The sequence below is a fragment of the Patiria miniata genome, unplaced genomic scaffold (assembly GCF_015706575.1).
Source record: "Patiria miniata isolate m_02_andy unplaced genomic scaffold, ASM1570657v1 HiC_scaffold_10, whole genome shotgun sequence".
Taxonomy (NCBI): domain Eukaryota; kingdom Metazoa; phylum Echinodermata; class Asteroidea; order Valvatida; family Asterinidae; genus Patiria; species Patiria miniata.
In genome coordinates this window covers 6,710,770-6,734,622 of record NW_024037048.1, presented here as the reverse complement: position 1 = coordinate 6,734,622, position 23,853 = coordinate 6,710,770, and the positions used below count along the sequence as shown (strand labels likewise).

Below are 23,853 nucleotides of genomic sequence, written 5' to 3'. Positions count from 1 at the left end.
TGCTTGATCAGAAAAAAAGACAACTTTTTACTTGTGAATTGTAGCCCCCTGTCCGTTCCACAGCGGCCACCTCGGGAGCCATCCAGTACGGGGTACCGATGAAAGATTTCCTCTTCATGGTGGTCTGAGTGATCTGGGCCGATACACCGAAATCAGCTGCAACAACAAAAATCCAAGAAATGTATGCAGTTAATAAACGCACTGACAACTTTTTTTTTTCCAAATTGGTTTTAAATTTATAGTGATTAAAACATTCCTCATTTTCCTTGATGCTTAAGATTTGACATCTGAGTGAAGACTACATGACATCTGAGTGAAGATTACATGTACATATCGAATGAAAACAAATACAGGCAAAGCTAAATGTAATGAGTCGACATACATGTACGTGCACCGGTACATGTACATGTACATGTAGCAGTATTTGACAGGTCCGCTGTTTGTCTTGAACTCACTGCAATAATCTCAACAATGAAAATGTCTGTTACATTGATGCCGTGATATGATATTACAGTATGCAAATCTGTGACTGGGCTAGCGGGGTACTGGTACGTGTATGGTTACAATTTCACTGATTGACAGACTATTTCAGGCACTACGAGTACAAATCTGTGAACACTACATGTAAATCTTGTCATTTTGAACAAACTATTAACCATACTGGTACCGTATCTCCAAAAAGGAAATTTGAAAACACAATAATCATCTGAAGCATTTTTCCAGCTGCAAACATTTGGTTATTACATCAATGGGTACATAATGTATGGTACATGTACATGTACTTGTCATGTCAAACAGCTGCAATCACTACGTACCAATATTTTGTATTGTATTATGTACATGTACAAATGTATTCAGTGCCCCAGTATCGCGACACCTCACACCTACCGGGTATCACAGTGTGAAAAGGCAGTATGTGTATTACTATGTGTATATCCCTGATTGTTGTGACCTTGTGTTGCGGGAAGACTGTCATATTGGTTATTATATCATTGAAACAGCAAGTCAAGTGGCTATTAAATTTCTGACTCTGAGCTAGAAATGCTGTGAAAATATTGTCCACACATCATGATTATCCTGGGGTCAAGTCTGCTTTGGATTTTTGTAGTATTGTAAATTATTTGTACACACATGTACAAAATATAAACTGTTTGCAGTCATGTGAGGCCCCCCATTAAAAAAAAAGGGAAATTCGGCCATTTGAAACTATATTTGAAATTAATCTGATGAAAAAATTACTCCACTTACGGCCTGTATGCTGATTTAACAGTTAAAGTTCAAACTGATTTTCAAACAGATAAAAACAAAAACAAAACTGGAAAAATGTATACCCACTGGAAAAACATCGGTAATGTGATCATTACATGTATTTTTAAAACTCCCGTTCATTATTGTTTATGTGACTAACGGGGGTACAAATAATTGACGGAGATGTCAGTCTATGATTAACTTACCAAGCTTGCAGTCACCATGATCAGTCAAGAGGATGTTGGCTCCCTGTACAATTAAACAAGTATTGAGGAAACAAGAAGGGTAGACATGTAAAAACTGTTGTGAATCGAAACACTGCGCATTTGCGCGTCTGAATTATGCAAACATTTAAGAACAAATTGCCCTGCCTCACTTGAACATGTGCAAACAGAAAGGTTTGCAGAATAACATGACCTCAGCAAAGGACGATTACACGAAAGTACAAAGTGGCGTTGCAAACTGGGGCTTTGGGCGATCGAAATTGCCAATACAAACAAAGATGCTTTTGGATGGGCAACATTAGGTTTGAATGTAAGCTTCATGTATATAGTGGGCGTGTTCATCTATTCAAACCGTGGACGAAAAGTTCCAGAGAACAAAAGAGAACAATATCGTCTACGATTCCCAGCATAAGTCTGCGATTGGGGTCGTGTACAAAACCTGTGGGAGTCTTCCTAAAGAGAGTACAAAAAAAGAGGGACAATAGGACGTCCACGTGTGGACGCGCTTGTGTGTGCATGTACATGTACATGTACATGTGTACGCGCACACATGCATATTGTACATGTCCATGTCCATGGACACGTCTGTTATAGTTGGAGCAAGACCAATTTTTGCTCATACTGTGGGTGATTTTTAAATTAATGACTGTTTTATTCTTTGCTTCTGATTCACAAAGCTCCAGAAATATGGCTCAAAACAACTTGTTGGTATTTACGTGTATATACACGTACATGTACTTGAACATGTGCCATGAATTCCTAAAAATCAAATACACTGTATGTTTGTATACAATGAACATGTATGTGTACAAATGTACATGTACATGTGCATTTTCTGTTGGATGTCATCAATTTGCATTGGATCACTACACCGTGTCGACGCATTTTGAGTGGCATTTCACACATGCCTGCCCACTAAATGTATTACTTTTCATTTACTACCGTACATGTGTACATGTACATGTATGCTGACACTCAGTAAGATGCAGGCATTGTGACAACGTGAAACATACATGTACTATTCAGGCATGCAATGGGAATTTAGCAAAAAACGAGTGCATACCAAACCACACGAGACTTTGTTCAGTATTTTTCAATTTGCCATTCATGAGAAGTAAAAAAAAACGAAGAAATCATAAAATCCGAGGAAAAGTTGCATGCCTGATTTACATGTAATGTGTCTCTCATTTCAAGTGCTGTACATGTGCATGTGTATGTACAATGTACATGTATACATCTGAAAATGTATACATGTTAACCATGAATGTACAATGTCCATGTACTAAACATGTGCAGCGCAAGTACAATTAATGTACACATACATGTACTTTTTACGTACATTTACATGTACATGTACAGTAAATATTCAAATACATGAACATGTAAATACACTGGTCTAACATATCCACATCACACACATGTACCGGTACATGTATGATGTACAAAATGTATGTACATGTACATGTACATCATACATGTACATGTACATGTATGTGTGTGATGTGGATATTATGGTAACATGTACATGTACAGTGTAATGTCCTATTTTTCTCTCCTGTTGATGACATGAAAACGAAACCACTTGGCAGACAGTCAGCAATTGGCAAATGAACTGCAATTTTCTGAGACTCTGAGAGTGGCCACGCAAAGGGCTCCAGACCCACACAGACCAGACTGCCCCCAGGATAAAGCCCACTAACCCCATTCAGCTTGACTAGGCAGCCACCGCCAGACACATCCAAATCAGATGATGAGGGAAATACAACTGCCTGTCTGACAAGTCCTCCCCCAGGGGGAAAGAAGGATTATAAGCCCCACAACAAGTGCAACAACCTTGAATGAGTGAAGGCTTTGCTATAGAGTGTGTTTACTGTTGTACACATGTCTGACTTCTTTCAGTTTCAAGCCTGTAAAGAAGCCAGTAACTACATGTCAACAAAAAAACATGTCCTACTTTTGATCCTTAATAACTCTGTTGTTTTCCAATGGAATTAAACCAAAATTTCAGATCATGTAAACAAGACATGATGAATTTTATGGAGCAAGTTTCATCAGTTTTGTGCAAGAGGGTGAGATTTAAAAAGCCATGCGAAATGAAAACTCACTTTCAGAATCTGCCACTTCCGCCTTGGTGTCCTCCAATCGATACAGCGCTGGAGATGGTGGTGGAAGGCGCGTGCTGAAGCCGAAAGCTTCTGAAGGAATGCAGGATCACCCCCTGATGTCACTGCACACCTCCTCCATCGTTTGGCGCAACACACGATCGAGAAGGTGTGCAATGACATCAGGGGTGATCCTGCATTCCTTCAGGAGCTTTCGGCTGCAGCACGGGTCTTCCGCCACTGTCTCCAGAGCTGTATCGACATTCTAAAATTGTTTACTTTCTTCTTATGGTATTTAAATCTCACCCTCTTGCACAAAGCTGATGAACTGCTCAATAAAGTTTGTCACGCCTTGTTAACATAATCTGAAATTTTGGTTAAATGCCATTGGTAAACAACAGAGTTATTTAGGATCAAAAGTAGGACTTTTTTGACATGTAGTACAAGTGCACTGCACAGCGAAATTTGATTAATTTGAACCCATTAGCTTTTGATTTACACTGTGACATGTACACTGCACTACTTGACACATTGGTGAAACCAATAGTGCCCTGGGCACCTGCCAATTGTAAGACAGACCCCATGACCCGACCCACCCCACCCCCATGGTGCATCAAGATCCACCCCTCCCCCATGGTGAATCAAGAGTGGTCATGTTCTTCGTGGCTGTGACAGTAGGGGTGCGTAAGTCATGATTTGGTGTGTGTCTAACAATTTGTAGGATGCATCACTTTTCCTCAGTACATGAATTACAATGTGCTTAAGTGGGTCAAAAATGTTGCTAAATCGCGTCAAATGTACATGTTTACATTTCGTGAGACGTCACTACTCTGACACACCGGTTGTATAAATTTTACAAAATGAGTACCCACTATTGGACAATGACACACCATTTCCGTGGGTCATGGGCTGTGTCCTACGATTGTGCATTAAAGGCAGCAACTATTTTTATCGCATCTCAGTAAAAGTCATTGACGCTAATAAGCATGCGTGAAACTTATCACGTGAACGAATATGTCACCTGATTTGGAATACAATGTACCGTAGGTTCTTGAAGCTTATATTCCATTCCACGACGGTCAGTGTGGTTTAGCTATAGCGTGCTGCATTAAATGTGTGGTTTTAAATGCTACAGGTTCTGGGTTCGAAGATGAAGAATTTTACATTTTCATTCCCCTCCCCCCCCCCCCCCCCCCCCCAAAAAAGGGCATTTTAAAATAACCCATGTATCAGATGTGCACTTGGGGATTACAAAATTCCAAGATATGCACAAAACTTAAAAAAGTTTTTAAAAAAGGGGGTGGGGGAAATAAAGTGACTGGCCCCATTTTAAAAAGGGCTCCACGTTGCTTCCATTTCAGCTTCAACTTTTCATGTTTTACAGTATAAATTAACACGAAAAATACCGTACCTTGATGTCTCTATGCATCATATTGAGGGTGTGCAGATAATGCAGACCGTTCAGAGTCTCCTGGCATACATAGGCAATCTGGTCCTCAGCAAGATGCCCGGTCACTGATAGAAAAAGAAGTAACACAAAATATGCATGTTAACAAGCAATAAAAATCATTATAAAAAGAAATCACCATAAAAATCATCAAATGCTTGAATGATATGAACAGCAGGGTGTACGTTGACCCAAATCCTGAGAGATTTTGCAAGAATACAGATTTTGCAAAGATTTACGACGTGTGTAACGTCCTACCTGTATTTTTTTGCATTTATACATGGGCCGGACTGGGCCCATCTAATTATGAGGGTAACAAATGGGTATTTCGAAAAAGAAAGCATATTGCTATTTTATGACTAAATTATAAAATTAACAATGTTGATCTTAACTTCCGTTGAATCGATCACGCAGATAACAATTGGGGGTAATTCAAACACAGGGGAAGGGGGGGTTGCTATCGAGACATCACAGTAAAAGTGAACGTTGACTGACGAGACTTAACACCCTTTACAGCAGTTTGTTCTTTCCTTAATTTAACCCATTAAGACATTAGCACCTTAAAGGGAATATACAACATTTGCAAACATCAAAAAAAAAAACTACCAAGTTTTTGCGAAATACCTTAATAGGATGTTGGTAAATGACAGCCTGAAGCATCCTGTAAAATTATGGCACCTGGTATACTGTCATTTTCAAGAAAAGTGGTATTTTTGTATCAATTTCCAACGCTGATCGGCCGATCAGCGTTGGAAACAACTGGCTTTTTTTTCAAATACTGGCCCCAATTGACCATTGCACTTGTTTGCAATCGATTACAAACCTATGAACGGGTACGAGCCAGCTAGACTGGTTCCCTGACCTTACAATTCCCCAATGTATGTAAACTGCTCTGTTTCTTCTTATATGGAGTTAGGGAACCAGACTACAGGAAAATGATCGTTTTTCTTGGTTTTTATAGCATTTTCGAACCCAAAACCTCCAAAAAGTCAGTGCAACTATATTTGCTTTATATTTCCAACCCCCCCAATTCCATCCATTTCTGAAAATTACAGCAAAAGCAAATGATGTATATTCCCTTTAACGTATACAAAATGTGCATTGTATGTTTCCTGGTGATTCAAGACAATTATGGAGTGCGATTTGGGGCACAGTACAGGGAGTTACAGGAAGGGGCAAGTTGGGGCAGCAATGGGTTTAATAATGTAGAAGTACATGTATGAATTCCACGTGGACATGGACATGTCCATTTATGTCCACATGCATACCTGTCCATGACATGTGTACATGTCCATAACATGTTCATGTCCATGTAAACATGTTCATGTCCATACTGTAAACATGTTCATGTTTGTACTTGTACCGGTATTTACACGTACAAAAACTTAGCATTAAATAACATAAAAAACAATATCGATTTAGGAAGACAATTTTGTTAACAGCAATTTTTTCGCTTCACCCAAAATACATTGTAAATACGGCGCTTGAACAATGTTGTATACAAGTGTAACTTACAATTTAACCAGCACAAAAATACACATTTGTACAAATGTATACTGTACCGGTAACTTGCAAGTCTGTACACCTGCTAAAAATATGTAAATGGCATGGGTGTACGTGTTGTACGTGTACGTGCCTAGATTAATCTAGCACGTTCATGAATACACTTTGCATCGTTTTGTATCACACATTAGCATTTTTTTTTGTATTCCTGTACGCGTGCGTACATGTATCTTCCTGGTTGAGGAAAATTATTTTGTTTCACGGCTGATTGGTTCTCGTACAATCTGGCCTGTCACTTGGTTCATTGACATTGCAATAATGGCCATGCAGAATCATATAGGCCTACAGCCTGCAAAGATACAAAGCGATGGCATGACTCACTTGCCATCTATAGACAAGAATGGGATGCTGTGGGTTTCCTGTACGCCACATGAATGATGCAAATCTATGTACCTCCTGTGTTTCTTCACATGGAAACATGTGCTGTATACATGTACAACATCTGTTGGTGAACATGACGCCATGTACGTTTGTACATGTGTACACATGTACATGTACCACTTACAATGTAAAATATCCAGACCTGACAATCACTGTAATTTTCTGGCCCCTTATTTGAACATGACAGTTTGTAAGAGTACCGGTACATGTACATTGTACATGTACCGGTACAATCTACTGCAAGTTTCTGATTTGTATGTCAGTACATGAACACGTACATACATGTCCTACGGATACATGTAAATACTCTGCATACATTTGTATGTGACTTTTTTGTAGGTTTTTTAGGTAAACATGCACAGTCAGTGCACAAAAAGTTTTACTAAAAAATACATGTACTGCAACCATGGCATCAGCATTGCACACTATCATCAAAATGCACATGTATTGATTTACCTTTTTTGTGCATGTTAGGATTTTTATCACACAATGTACCGGTACATACATGTACATTGTACATGTACATACGGTACTTACACACTAAATCATGTCCCATGTACATATGTAAATGTACATGTAACACAATACGGTGCATGTGTACTGGTATCATACATGTATAATAATGTATCAATTTACCAAGGTTGTGCAGTAATTTATAAACTTAAAACAGTAATTTCTGAAAAGCCATCCATAAGCTTGTGTACATAAAAAATGTACAACAACATACATGTACATGTACCACATGTCTATTATGCACAATACCGGTATAATAATAATAATAATAAACCATTCTTATAAAGCGCATTTTACACGGGGTCCCAATGCGCTGAACAATTAACAGAGGAAAACACTAACATTATATTTCATTTGCAGTGAACAGATGGGTTTTAAGATTAGCTTTGAAAATGTCCAGGGTTGGGGCTTCCTTGATGTGATTGGGTAGTTTGTTCCAGAGGGTTGGGGCTGCAGATGAAAACGCTCGCTGACCGTATTGACCTTGTCGATGTTGAGGAGCAGGCGAGCAGGGATTGTGAGCTTGATCGAAGATTTCTACGGGGTTCATATTTATGGATTAATTGCTGGAGGTAAGTAGGGGCGAGACGATGGAGACATTGGTATGTTAGGAGAAGGGTTTTGTAGATTATCCTCCTCTTGACTGGGAGCCAGTGCAGATTACGGAGAATAGGTGATATGGGTTGATGGGGCTTCGAGAGGGTGACTAGTCTTGCAGCTGAATTTTGGATGCGTTGGAGTTTGGCGATTTGTGAGTCTGGTAGCCCTTGAAGTAAACTGTTGCAAAAATCTATATGTTATATGTTGAACAATGGAAAAGACTCAGATTTTTGCAAGACGTTTTAATAGTCAATGTCTTAATATTCCACATAAGAAATATTCATCACGTACAGTAATTAAAACCCTAGCTTTTCAAGAAATGAATCTCAAGAATGTGCTACTGTTCTACAGTGCACACCTCAATGTATACATGTTCTGGGTTGTAGCAAGGCCATGAAATATATACACACCAGCTAAATATTTGGCCCGTATTAACGGTAACATTTAAATGAACTTGATATTGATGCATCTTGGCCAGCCGGCCTGGTGCCGTGGCATGAATGATTTATCTCTGAACTTCCAAATCCAAATTGCTTGGAAACTGGACAGCCCTGATTGTTTGCGGTAACCCAATCAGGGGCCATCTCAACAGTTCACACTGACAGCGTCTGTGGTCTGACTCTCGGCCAAATTTTTACAGCTTCACTGCGCTATTAAATTCTGCAATCAATATGGCTGGGACGATATTCTTTGCTACCGGAACACACATGTATGTTACAAATGCAGAGGAATGATCCACTGTATGCCAATATAAAAAAAGAGACAAACTACAATGTTATCCTTGCAAAAACTGCTATTGATATATTACATCATTGGAGTGACATATGTGGATAAAACAAGAGATTTCTTACTTTGATAGCAAGTGCTAAAGTACTGTCAATCTTGCAGGAAAGTCAAAATTTTACAACATTAGGCCAAAAAAAAAGAAGTTTCCGGACAGTTTCTGGTATGGAGCTTATGCCCCAAAAGAGGTGCGGCGACGCGGCTTTTTTTGTTTTTGTTTTTACTTTTTTTTCCTTTAAATGTTGGCTGATGACAGCAAATGGTGCCCGACTAAATTTAGTGCAAAATGTTTTGGAGCCCAGAGAGGCCACGTAAAGCTTATACTCGATCGTTACCCCATCTAAAAACACGTTAAAATTGTGCAGCAGCAGGATTCCAGTCAAACCAGTGAGTTTGGCGGTTTTGAGACATCATCTTACATGTACATTAAAAAAAAACTTTTTAATTTTGCTGACGTGCATGGCTGACGCGCGCACATTACCAGAAACCGGTATTACATGTGAATTAAAATTAAAATATTTCCCGGCTCAAGCTTGAAAATATTTGTAAAAACTTTTTTCTTTGGCAGCTGGTGGTCAACAAAGTTACAAACTCCTTTAAATAGTCTTAAAATTTGTTACAACGTTAAGTCTTTCAATCGGTGTTAACAGTCATTTACATGTAACTGACAACTGACATGCCTGTCCACAGCTGATGTTGTGAAGTACATGTACTGCTCTGGAATGAATGGTTTGTGATTCCACTGTTATGTGTACAAACCACAACCCACAAAATGTACACAAGGTGACTAGACGTGGCTATCTGCTTTACATACAAAAGAAAATTTCACAAAGAGGGTTCATGGTATTGAGGTACATGTACACAGTGCATACTACTGGTTTATCTTCTTATCACTGGTCTGGTACTCAAATATAAAAGTAAGGTAGCACTTTCAATGAGTACATACAGTACAATGTGTAATGTATTGATTGAAAGTTTGCATATAAGCTTTCGTGGTAACAACTACTTCATCAGATGCAAAGTACAAGTTGGTCTAGTATTGTCACAGATGTATGATTCTACTGGTACATGAACATGTAAAAACTATTTGTAAATTGTAGCCGAGTACTTCAGTCTGAGTTTTGTAGCCAGTTGGGCCAGGGTGGTACTGAAAAGGTGTCGCAAATAAGATTCAGTATTCAACATTAATTTGACATTTCTTTTCATTAATCAATTACAGAGAAATATCATTTTTTCCCTTCAAGATTTAATCCATCCCTTACCATGAAAACAATTTGAACATGTTTAATTGAGGGAAACTGTATTTCAGATATTGAGCAGTTTCTAATAGATTGAGTTTTATTTTAGTTATCTATTTATTTATTTATTTATTTATTTTTAAATAAACTTATGAAAAAGAAAATAACTTGTATGTTTATCGTACACATATGTGAACACTATAACTTTACGTGTAACTCAATTTTCAAGTAACCCACCGTGAATGCAAGATAGCCTTTCTATCCATTAAGTGCAAAGTGGGTCGGATGTACATGTACATGTACATTGTGCACAGTATACATGTAGTTGGCACGTGCATACGCACATGTACCGGTACATTGTGTAGCCTAAACGTTCCGTATGGTAGAGGGGAACTGGTAACCAAATGGATTAGAAGAAAGTGTAAACCCCCCCCCCCCCCGGCCATTAACCTCCCCCCACCCCACACAAAAAAAGTTATAAAATCGAAAATCCACAACGTACCGACCCTCCTGATATTTTTCATGTGTGAGGGCAACACAACCATTTGTTTGTTTGGCCTTATGTGGAGAGTACTGATACCATGTATGTACATGTACCAACATGCCAAAGTTTGTACTTCCTGAAATGTCCAAGCCTGAGATAAGTGTACGGTGAGATAACCCAAGTTGGATGCATGCATCCTGTCAATTGAAGATTTTCACAATTTGTTGAAGCTCGCCGCACACCTTTCCGATTTTACCGGTTCACCAGATCATCGGGCCCGATCTGAGAGGTGTAAACTTAATTAATATGAAAAGGAAAACGGGACCAACAAAACCTGCAAAGATACAACGTGTACTAAGGCTACGCGGTACAGCATACATGTCATCAAAACAGCCTGGCTGTATACAACGTGTACATGTACGAATGTTGAAATTTGTGTTGTGAACTTTTTTTCCCAAGTTAATTTTTTTCCAACATGTATGCATTTTACTGTAGCTTGTTCACCTCGTTCCAAGAAGCGATACATACCAGCAGTGTGGATGCACATGTATTTTTTTCAGAAGACTTCCTTTTTTTCTTGGCAATTTTAACACATTGATTGCTGACTACGTATACACATGTACACATAGTTGTTTTGACAGGCATACTGGATTTTTAGTAAACTATAGGCCAAATAAAAAAAACAAACATGTTTAGGGTCCCCGCCTACTTCCTTTTTGAAGGCCGCCTCTTTTTTCTTTTTTTTTAACCGAAAGCAGTGACATCATTTATGCCTCTTTGTCTGTTGCATCTAGGCCATAATAAAGCTGGTATGTCATTTCCTGAGTCAAAGTGGCGGCCTTTTTTTAAAAAAAGCTGGCGGTTATCTTGAGAAAAAGCCTGGTCGGGCGGCCATTTTTGAGGGGGAAAAAAAAAAGGGTCTCCTCATTCCTTTTTTTTCAAAAAGGCAGGACGCTAAACATTTTTTTTTTTATTTGGCCACAGGCCTTTGTATTGTAAACTCCATACAGGCGTCGCTGAAAATGCAACAAATCAGCTGCTGGCAGTTTGCGAATAAAAAAGTCTATCGAATGGTTATGTTCCTTTATCAAATTATTGTTTCTTAGTGACAGGCATACCATTTTTTTACCCTACGAGCATACTTTCAGCGCCGAAGCAGTTTTGAAAGATGGTCATATTGGCTGACAGATGTCCACTTTGCTGCATCAGTGAGACGTTGCCAATGAGTAAACACACAGCTCAGTTCTTCCCTGAAATTTTCTGACGTTTGGCATTCCTCGACCGTGACTGCAGACTAACCGGAGGTGGGGCCACAGATGCTGGGAGAATCCACAAATCACCATGGTTTGTGTATGTATACATGTGCCACACTGTGCGTAAGTCTCGAGGCTGACCTGCGTATGAGCCTGACAATTGCTATCTGCTGGCTTTTCGGATCAGAGTGTTTAATGGATCATGAAGCTTAGAGTGGAGAGACCTACAAAAGCGACATGAAGTAGTCTCAAACTCTCATGGATTTTCCTTCCAAGAATGATGAACCCGCATCTGCTTGACGTGTTGTTGATACTGTTTCTGAGAACTGATGGAAGATGTGACCTATTTCACAGAATTTCTGAGTTCGCAATTTTTTTTTTTTAATTTACACTTTGTATGCAATCACTCTTACATTCAAGAACATTTACATGTATAAACTTAATTTCCAGAGTTCTGAGTATCCTCTATTGAAAGATGGCTATGCTGACGAAGTAACAAAATGTATTGTGTAACACAATAAATTCATTGTGCTTGATGTGTGTTTAAACATCGCATGTAAACACAATAAAACCTCTACCGACATGCAACAGGAGCAAAACAGTACAATGTAGAATGGCAAAGGTCAAAATCCATTTTTCATACCACTTTACATGTACATGTACATGTATAGCCTCATACCATGCATGTACATTGAACATGTCATGTACACATGTGCATGTGCATGTACATGTACATACCCGTATGAGGTTATGTTTATAAATGTACTGCACGTTCATTTACTGCACGCTCTTTGTTCGTTTAACTGCACGTACATGTACCGGTACTGTACATGTGATTTTCATTGAAAGTGTACTGTTGGGACAATTCCGATGCAGCAGGGGAACAATTTGACAGGTTCTGCTAGCTTTTACTTCCAAGAATTAAATGTGCACAACAAGAAAAGAAAATTAAATGTTGAGTCAAGTTCATAAATTATGTCGTGTACATACATGTACGTGCATGTGTACTGAATTTACAGTGTAAAACACTTAAATAACAAATTTATGACAAAAGTAAAGCAGATCATAGATCTTTTAATCCTGAAATATATAGGCCCACAGCATGAACTTAAAATTTCCTTACATTTACAGAGATATAATTAATCAAACTTAGCACACGACGAATCACTGTAATGGGCAACACTCTGCACATAGTACATGTACATGTTCTGGGATGAACATGACACGTACATTTTGTTTTGTACCAGTAAAGTTACATGTACCGTACCGGTATTCGTAATTAATATGCACTGCACATAATGTATTGTATTTTAATGTATCAGCTGTGTCAAGGCATGTACGTGTAGTGTAGCAGAGGTTAACCCTGCACTGCCCAGGGCACTAACCCTGACAAGGAAACATTGTTAGGATGCCGGGTTGCCGGCATGCAGTTCATGTTGCAGCATTTGTGATAACCATAAACCTACAATGTAGATCACAGAGAAAAGACAGAAAATGATTTCTTACAGTGCAGCTGCCTTTGCATACACTTTTCATGAACTGTCTGCAATGTTCTACACAATTTTGTGCTTTTGTGCATAAATTTTATTTTTTTGTAAATTGTTGCTCAAACATACGGATGTATTGGTATACAATGACCTTCATTCTTCAGGATCTGTAAACATCCTTTGTGTATTGACGTACATGTATACATTACATGTACATGTACATGTACATGAACATGCACTACATGTACATACCCGAGATGTATAATGTATTCTGAGAAACATTATTAATTCTATATTGCACATACCGGTACATGTATACCATTCACAGAATGTTGGATCACTGCACAGCAAACATGCTAATTACTGACACATCCATGCACATGTACTGGTAATAAGGTTCAAGCAATAGGCTTTACACAATGTATATTCACGAGTCGGCCATTATTAAATTGAAAGCAATAGACTAGGAGCAAAGTTGTGAAAGCCCTCTAAATAAGAAGGTCGCTCAACACCCACTACATCTAAGGTTTGAACACTGCTACCGGTACATGGTCCGTAGGTACGGTAGTATGCGGCTTCAAATTGTGGTATCACTTTTGAGAAAAACTTGATTTTTGAGTGTAAAAAATTGCACCAAATGGGCGTACGGTAGTATGCGGCTTCAAATTGTGGTATCACTTTTGAGAAAAACTTGATTTTTGAGTGTAAAAAATTGCACCAAATGGGCATTGTTCTTAATTTGGCAATGTTTGCAGGAAACAATCTTTTCAGTCATTCATACATTTTTTTTTATTTCAATAGAATTTTTTTGTTAAAGTATCTTGATTTCAAAATTAAAAAAAAAACACAGTTCTTGGAATACAATTTTTTACATTTCCATTTAAAAAAGAAAATTGTAAAATTTGAAATTATTTTGAATTGAAAAAAAAAGAGAGTTAAATACAAGGTAAAATCTTCATTTTTGGAACTTGCGAATAGAACGAAAGCAATGACATAAAGTTCATTACAAATTAACCCCAGTCTGCTCTGATGAGCAATTTACATGCAAAATTAGTGATTAAACGTACCATAATGTTTTAAGCCACATCTAAAATGAAATTGAAAGTGAGGCTTGTCCAGAATGCATAAAATAGTCTGGCACCATCCTATTCATTGCAAAATACATTCAGGGAACACGATCCAAAATGACTTCCTTGTGAACAGGGTCTATACTGTCCATGACCATTAGGCCAAAAAACACGCTCTACTTCTTTGTTCAACTTGGAAATTATAAACAGAATTTTCAGTTTTGCAGGCTTCCTTGAATGTTGGCTTTCTCTGAATATACATACTTCTTGTCCTTTTACTTCCTTCCTTCCCTTTTTATGTTGTTTTATATTCCCTGTTTTTTGTTTGTGGTCTGTTTCATGTACATATTAACCACTTCCGAACAGAATTATTTTTGCCAAAAAATTTCGATTTTCGAAAAAGGCAAAGTAAGCAGCCAACTTCTGATATACAACCAAATGCCACAAATACTGATTCGCAAAAGTTTTTTCAACAGTATTTGTACGATATTTCTTGCCAAAACGTCATGTTTTTCAACACTCCGGGGCGTGCTCACGGAGCGTTAATTGTAGAATAGGCCGTGCACAGCGGCCCAGTTCAAGGTCAACACACAGGCTCAAGGTCAATACAGTTCGCCTCCACAGACCTCTCGGACTTTGTGTTTGTGTACAAAACAAAGGAGGGATTAGCGTGTTTAGATGTCACCCGGAGGCGAGTCGTGGCACGCTTGACGTTTTAACCCGTCAGCCGTGCCTGTGTATAAAAACAGCCAAATCGTGCTAACACGTCATCCGACGTGAACCGGTTAAGGGGGGTGGATTTGGATGGCTTGTTCAGGAGTTTTAAAGATATAGTCCATCATTTGTAATTTGTGCATTTTGTTCGTTTGAAGCAACAAAGGTGTTCAAAATCTAATGAAGGATACTGAACAACTAACCTGATGAAGTTTCAGCTGTATATTCCGAGAAAAACAGCATTCTAGGATCTCAATTTCAAATCAAAAGTTGCTGAATCATGTTTTGAATTGGGCCTGAATCCTAGCGTCCGAGACACGTTCTCACTGAGCCAATTGCAGCTACGCGATGTCGCGCACTGATCCGACGAATTATAGCAACCGCACGCGTGTGTGCGTCGTGCCAATGCTTGCGCGCGCTTCGCCGAATAACAAAACGAAAGTTCTACTAATTTACATTTTCCTACGGTGCATCTTAAGACGCACCGTTGGAAAGGCCTTCTTTCGTTGATTACTTCAAAATGACAGCTTGCCAGAAAGAATAACTTCACAGGGAGTTTAGTCCACTTACTATCTTTCAACCAAGTATGTTTTTCAACAATAATTACGCCAGTTACTTTTCGGATGGCTGCAAATGATGGACTATAGCTTTAACAGCTATCCTGTGTGGGGTAAGAGCGGGGTCGACTTACTGTGATAGATGTCTTGCAGCGATCCACCCCCGCAGTACTCCATGGCGATCCACAGCTTATCTCGCCGTGAGTAGCTGCCAAAGTACATGACGATGTTCTTATGACGACACTCCTTCATGATGGCAATCTCCTTCTGGATTATCTCCACATCGTCCGCTGCAGATTTGGAGTGAAACCATCAATATCGGGCAATTATCTTGCATGTTTTCAATGGTATGTTTTCAATAGGATGCAGGTGGGATGTGTTTGCAAAGTTGCGCATGTTTGGTACATGTACGAAAATGTGGTAGACATACACATGGAGAACCTTTCACAGATGGCTCCATCCTGGAAGTAACTTATATGTGGTAAGGGGTAATTCCATGAGAAAGTGGACACGGCTGAAAAAAGGTGATCTTTAACATTACAAGTGCCACAACCCGAAATATGGTATCAAAATAACGGGTACAGAAAGACCTTTCATTTGAATGATGAGCCAGTGAGATGGAATATGGTTAAAGGTATTTTTTGACCAGTCACAAAACTGATCCCTTAATGCATTTTAGGTAGGCATTTTTGCACTAAGCAAAATGCAAGTTTATAGTGGGTTTTTGTTTTTAAGGAAGAGAAAAGGGTCGTATTCTATGCCCCAAAGAGTTTTTGGATTGATTATTAGTTTCTTAAATGTTTAAACTTGTACCGCAGACGGGTAGACAAACTGTTACGTGAGTTATCATATAACTTGAGTTACCAAAATATATCCCTCTAGAAATTTCACAATTGATTATTTTTTTAATAATTATAACGGTAGAATATGACTTATACCCTTATGATGTAAGGGCACTAAAACTATTTTTACATCAGTGCAGAGTACGAAGAAAACTTTCAAATTCAAAGAAAATGTATTTGAAACTTAATTGTTTCAATGTCCTTTCTGTGTAACATGGATTATCCATACATGTACAAAACGTATTGCCAAACCAATAGAAGCTCATTTTGTTGGCCCTTTCTTGTTGTAGAACTTCCTGAATTTCAACGGATCTTCTGGGGGAAAAATCCACGCTAAATGGTTCGACTTTATAGAATACCAGCACCGAGTTGATAGAAGACGCGTTCCAAATTTTACGCGAGTCACCGTGGGATGGGAGACTTTTGAGACATTGGTGGCAGCAAACACACAGCTCCTTTTACACTGTTTGCGTCATTTTGGGCATGTGCACATTCGCTTAAACATGACGTAAAAAACTGATAAGGACCGGTGTATTTGCTGCCACCAATTGTCTCAAAAGTCTCCCATTGCCCAAAAGTTGTTTTTTTTTCACACTGCATTGTGGATTAATCCCCCACTGTCAGGGAAACTGTCCCAAAATTCAATGCAACATGCGTTACTGCACTCTTCAGATCTGTCCTTCACTTCGTGAAATGTTTTTTAAAGTTCACACAAACAAAAACAAAACAAAATTGATAAATTTCAAAAAGTTAAAGTTAAAAAAGAGCAAAAACTTGCCTGCATCCACCTTGATGACCTTCAAAGCAGCAAGGTTGCCATCGGCAACCATTTTGGCCTGTAAAAAAAAAATAAGATAGTTTTAAGAATTCTGTCAATAACCCTAACTCCCTAGGCATTTTTGCTAGGATGCAACCTCAATCCTGCAAAATCCTCCAACTGCCTCCATGTAAAAAATTGCATCCAGCCTCAATCCTGCAAAATCATTCGTTATCTCTTGAATGTGGTCCTTGGGAGGGTGACCACTGCCTCAATCCTGCAAAATCCTCCAGCAATCAGTCAGTACGTTGAGGCAGAGGCAGTGACATCCTGGAGCAATGCAGAGGATTTCAAGTATAATCTAGGCCTAAATTTATGCACGGCTGAGCATAAACAACACAAGGTCAGGCCCAAGACCTTGACACAGTGCATCCTCCAAAATCAGCCACACATTTTTACCATATAGCCTTGATCCTGCAAATCCTCAATTTTGCAAACAGGATTTTGGAAGGTTAGGGTTAGTGCATGAAGTTCACAATACATCCCCATCAAAAGTACCGGGTACTGTAACCAACATTTTTCTTTCCTTCCGGGTTGTTTACATGAATACATTGACACTGTATAGAAGAATCCAGACTCGTGATCATTGTGTACACAAAAGAGGCCCCTTTCAAATGGCGATAGCACTGTGCAAGTTATTGTGCAAAGCCACCGCCCCATAACATTATAAATCTTAATAGATGAAGCACAAAATTACCATTGAAAGGGGCCTCCATGCTAGACTTGGCAGCGTGCCCGGATTAGTTTATACAATGTACTGTACTGATGTATGTTTGTCCATACATGTACATGTAAATGTCAACGTACATGTTTTGTGAAGTAACATTCAAATTACATACATGTAATGTCAGCAAAAACAAATGGCTGCAGTCTAACCTTTGTGTGATTTTCCAGGGAATGCATGTCACTGATTCATGTACCGGAACATGAGGAGGACATGAACCTGGGACAATGGGGGCAGGGCTGTTCATACCGTACATGTACATGTACCGGTAGTATACATTTCTCAAATACCATTTTGAACCACAACAGCAATGACCTGGCATTGGTAACTAAATTTTAATGTGTTTTCAGATGATGAAATGATACATTTCTGAGTTTATTTTTAAACTTTATCCAAATTAGAGTCTGTCCCCTGAAACCAGACCTCTATTCCTACCTCCATGCTCTCACTAAGTTCCATACATGTACATTAGCTCGGAATGACCTCATAATGAGTTCAAATAAAATCAAGTTGTATTTTTATTTTAAAAAATAAGCAAATAACTAAAAGTAAAAACTAAAATAACAAAATTAAACAAGAGTTTGAATATCTGGTGACTGACTACCGGTAGTGTTGAAGAACTTGCATGCACTGTCATGTTAAGGTGCACATGAAAATAATGTACACGATGCATTCTTTATCATGAATCAAGGAAGATGCATCAGTGATGAATGCTACACAGTGAGTCATTGTGCCGCCCCAATGATGAATCACATGCAAACTGTTAAACGCCTTCACATTATTGGTGAGCCACAAATGTCATGTCAACTCATTAAATTATTTGTCTTCATGTAGAAACCAGTCTACTACATGCATAGTGTAGAATGTATGAATTTGTTGGAGTATGTAGAATGACAAAAGAAGTTCAATATATTTTTTTTATCTACGTACGATGCTCTACTGTCCCTAAGTTTTCTTAGTCTAACACCATGGTCTAAACGCGCGAACAGATTCATTGATTAATTAGGCAAGACCCTGTCTCTTGACCTCCTAGATTTTGACCAATCAGCGGGCGCCTTCGGTCATTCACCCGTTGCGCGTCATAGACAATGGATAAAAAAAATTGTCACGCGCTCTGTATCATGTTACGCGATATCGCGTCCGGCTGTTGTTGTATTACAAAACACTGCATTCGAACTGATCAATCACAGCATTTAGTCCTGATTAAGGAATGGAATGCAACAAGATTTAGTAAAGTCGACTCCAATTGGCTGGCACGCAGCTTGCATATATCTGCATGTCTATATACAGGACTTGGCTCCGTTGATAACGGGTGATAGTCAGACTAAGGTTTTCTACCCGTACAAATTGATTTCTGAGGTGAGATTTCTGAGAGAGTTCACAAGTTTGAATCCAAAACTTGAATATATACATGATCTCTTCTAAATTCCAATGATAGAATTCCTAAGAGTTATTGTAAGCCGGTCTCATCAGCCACATTAGTGGATGCTGACTTGGTGGTGTTATTTTTTTAAGGAAACAGAATAATAATTAAATGTACTATACAAGTATATCACATGTACTGCATGTACCGTACGTTGTGTACACATATGTACAGTGTGTATACTGAACACGTACATGTATGTAAAGGCCTTTTCACACTATCTCCGTTTCGAACCGTGTTGAAACCTACCCGGATCCAACCCGGTTCAGCCCGAGTATTTTTCGACACGGATCGGAGAGACGCGACGTTCACACTGTCCTTTACGGGAACGGCCGCTACGTGAACCGTGTAACGTTCAATCCGGCTACGGCCCACGTGTATTCACACTACAAATTCTCGACACGGATCGCATTCGGCACAGGGCGCTGCGATGATTTTCTCAATCCCATAATGCATTGCGACGCACGCGGCTGCTGCGCGCACGAGGCTTACGGACAGGCCGGTGTTCAGCGTGAATTTACTACTCTGTGAAATACGGACTCATTGGTAGTATTGCGCATGCCTATTAGGAGAAGGACCTGTCACGTGAAAGGGTTTGGCCAATAATAAGAGAGTAAAGGAATCCGATTTGGGAGTCCGATTTTTGTACGACACCAGCGCAGCTGTGTGCAATATTTCCAAAATGGCTCCGGTCATTTCGTTAGACGATTCGTTCTATTTAACATTAGAAATGTACTTTTTTGGGGTACATTTTGCAGACCTAATACAAGCCCAGACTCGGTAAAGGATGCTCCATACACCGATACATTATTGGATGATAATTAGGGAGCAATTGTTTCATGATCGGTGTTGTGACGGCGATAGTGGTGGAGGGAAATATTATGCACGGCGTGTCAGATTTTCGGTAAAATGTCGGCCTCAACTCAACACGGATCGGCCGTGAGTGACTCAACCCCGGGCGGTTCACACTGTCATTTTCGACACGGTTCAGGCCGAAAAATGCAATTTCGATCCGGGTTGAGATTTTCAACCCTGGTCCCTCCCAGGGTTGATTTCGATCCGGCTAGAGCACGCTACCCGGGTCGGAACCGGGTTGAAATGTTAGAAGTGGGAAAAGGGTTGAAAAAAATCTCGGGGTTGGAACCGGTTCCAACCCGGAGATTTTGGACAGTGTGAAAAGGCCTTTTATGTACCAGTACAAGCAACTGCTGTGCGTACATGTATTTTGTCTTCATGTAGTGTCATGTACAGCCAGTACATGATGTACATGTACATTGTACATGTACAACTGTACATGGTACAGTACATGAAAAAAAAGGAGACATCAATGATCATGCCAGATGTAAAATTGTGGCGCCAAGTCGTTCCAGTCCTGAATCCATTTCACAATGTAAAACCCGGTGTATGATTTGCGCATGTCAGGATTTAGTCATTATTTGTACACGTACCGTGTACATCCTAGACTTCAATCTGACTGATTGTTGTATACAGTTTAACAGATTATGTAAATCATTTCACTTAACTTTGCATAATGCCAGTCAGCCTGAGTCAGGGCATTTTACATCAACCGGTATGTAAATATTTGGCTCACTACTATTTCCTTTTTTTGGATACCACATCAAGAAACCGCACTAGCATAATAATGATAACATAGATCAAGCACATGACCTACATGTACATGTACGACCTCTGTTTACAAATGAAATTAGTCATACGGTACACTGTAGGGCGTCTTGTACTGACCCTCAATAATATTTTCTTCATTAACAAAAAATTAAAATTTAAAATTGATAATTAAGTATTAACAATGTCTCCAATCCGTAAATTTGGCAAAATGTATAAACTTGGATAGATATTTGTATTAAAAAAAATAAGAAGAAAGGAAACTGGTCTCAGTTCTTAAGCCAAATATACATACATGTAGAGGCCTAGATGTGTTCATAACCCTAACTACCTTTTTTTTTTGCTAGGATGCAACCTCAATCCTGAGAAATCTCCAATTGCCTCCATGTAAAAATTGCATTCAGCCTCAACCCTCCAAAATCAAATCCATTATTTCTTGAATGTGGTCCTTGGAGGGTTGAACACTGCCTCAATCCTGCAAAATCCTCCAGCAATCACTGTCAATACATGTACATGTATGTTAAGGCAAAGCCAGTGACATCTTAGAGCAGTGCGGAGGATTTCAAGTATAATCAAGAGTACATGTAAATGATGTATGTATGCATGGCTGCGGATAAACAACACAAGGTCCGGCCCAAGACCTTGGCACAATGCATCCTCCAAACTCAGCCACACATTTTTGCCATATACTACAATGTATGTTCGCTCAATCCTGCAACATCCTCCATTTTGCAAAGCGGATTTTGGAGGATTTGGTAAGGTTAGGGTTAGCATTAAATTGAAAAGACTGATAATCACCAATATCTTTTTTGAACATTCAAATTTCTTTCTTTTATCTAAATTTCCATTTTTGTTTCAAGATTTTTGCATTGAATACATGATATATTTATCTATAGGCCTAGCCCCATAAACATGATAAATGTGACTCAAATACTTAGCACTTCCTCCATATTGTTAGCCACAACATCAAAGCAGGAAAAGATTAAATTCTATGCCTCTCCTGTAATTTTCAAGTAAAATTTTCATAGACTTAGTCCAAGAATGAAAGCATCAGGTTGCAACATTCTTTCCGCTCCCCTTTTTTTACCCCAGGCCTAACCCCATAAATGTGGCCAATTTACTGGACTACCATACCTTCGCAAATATAGGCCACACTTGGAACATGCACCCGAAAATGTAGAACTTTTGTCAAATTATGATTTTCACATTTGGACTTTATTTGTAGTTTATCACTTTAGAAGCATACTCACACTCTTAATAATAAGCGATAGAAAAGTAGTCCTGCATTTTTCAGATGTCTATTTTACGTGTAATTTTGTGTTGGAATTTAGATACGCAAATATGTGCAAATGTACCTGGAAATTACACACAAAAATAGACATCTGAAAAATGCAGGACTACTTTTCTATCGCTATAATTTTTCGGGTGCATGTTCCAAGTATGGCCTTTATTTATCCAGTAAATTGGCCACATTTATGGGGCTACCCTAGGCCTGGCATCCACCGTTGTTCACAGCAAATATCAAATGGAAAAAAAATCAGGAAACACAAGCAACAACCAGAACAAGTGATGTGAGGTTCACAATACAATGTAGGCCCAGTAGGCAGTAGGCTCTAATGCTAATCATGACCAGTTTGACATAGTTGAGTCTGTATTTCATTTTCATGGTAAAAAGTGATGACCCAATTTTGCATGGCCGGCTGTGCAGACTCATCAAGTCACAGTTGACACTAATGACAGTCCAAAATAAACATGACAAAATCAAAGAACGCTAAGGTCTACATTCAACATTTTTGTTTTTAAAGTTAAACCCTTAGTTTTATTGCACTTCAGTTCAGCCAAATTGTAAAAAGCCCACACATCCAAACATTCGCAACGGTGAAACACTCTCCAACACTTCCCCTGTCGAAAATAGGCGCCACAGACATGACAGACAGCATTATAAATTGTGCACAAGAATGTATCAACAACATCGATGCCTCAAGCCGCAACGCACGGACGGTGAGGCGGTATGATTTTTACCTTGTACACATCGCCGTAAGTTCCACTTCCAATTCTCTGTAACAGTTCAAAATCCTCCAAGGGATTTCGATGTTGTACAAGTCTTGAATTCATGGTCTTTCTGTTAGCGCATCAGTACACCCTGGAATACTGAATATATCCAAAAAAATCCAGAATAAGTATGTTCCGTCAACCGATCAAGCGGGGAAAACTGTCATTTTCACGGGTACGACACTTCCTGGCTAGCTGATTGTGCGTGCATTTTGCATACAGCGCGCGCAATACACATTACACATACATACATTGCAATGTATCACTGGTACTCGGGAAATTCTTATCGCGGTTGACAATGACAAATTCGTTCTGAACCAGCTAGCTTTAATATCAAGTGCCTCACATTCATATCGCATGGTGGCGCTGTCCCGTTGAATCATGGCGGAAGACCTCCGTTTGTCCTGTACATACAATAAAACAAGTGAACTTCATCGTCTGAACCATAGTCAAATCGCCAAATTCGAGTCGAAACAGCACCGCGTACGTAAACCCGTCCCTCAGTTGAAAAGTCCGCCCGGTGAATGATTTATAAATAAATTAAAAATAATTCATAATTAATGATTTATAAATTAAAACAATAATAATTCACTCCTCTATAGTGAATCATCGAGCGCTTGAAGTACAATTACCGAAGCAATACTGAATTGCTAGTCCCTTCCCCCCTCCCCAAACGCCGAGGTATCCCTTTTAGGCCTGTGCTACGGTGAA

At 39.1% G+C, this 23,853-nt stretch overlaps 1 protein-coding gene across 4 annotated transcripts in view; it reads right to left on the bottom strand.

Moving 5' to 3' along the window:
- Positions 1 to 23,382, bottom strand: part of LOC119736557 (mitogen-activated protein kinase kinase kinase kinase 5-like) — a 56,229-nt gene extending 32,847 nt beyond the window's left edge. For 3 of the 4 annotated variants that reach the window (XM_038210581.1, XM_038210597.1, XM_038210589.1), the window contains exons 1-6: positions 23,113 to 23,382; positions 17,282 to 17,339; positions 15,796 to 15,951; positions 4,986 to 5,089; positions 1,455 to 1,497; positions 32 to 156 (exon numbers count right to left, since the gene is read on the bottom strand). In XM_038210581.1, the coding sequence (XP_038066509.1) occupies positions 32 to 156; positions 1,455 to 1,497; positions 4,986 to 5,089; positions 15,796 to 15,951; positions 17,282 to 17,339; positions 23,113 to 23,205 (579 nt within the window). In that variant the 5' untranslated portion in view covers positions 23,206 to 23,382. The remainder of the gene's footprint in view (positions 1 to 31; positions 157 to 1,454; positions 1,498 to 4,985; positions 5,090 to 15,795; positions 15,952 to 17,281; positions 17,340 to 23,112) is intronic. The other variant, XM_038210574.1, reaches the window with a different exon arrangement.
- Positions 23,383 to 23,853: the final 471 nt, after the last annotated feature.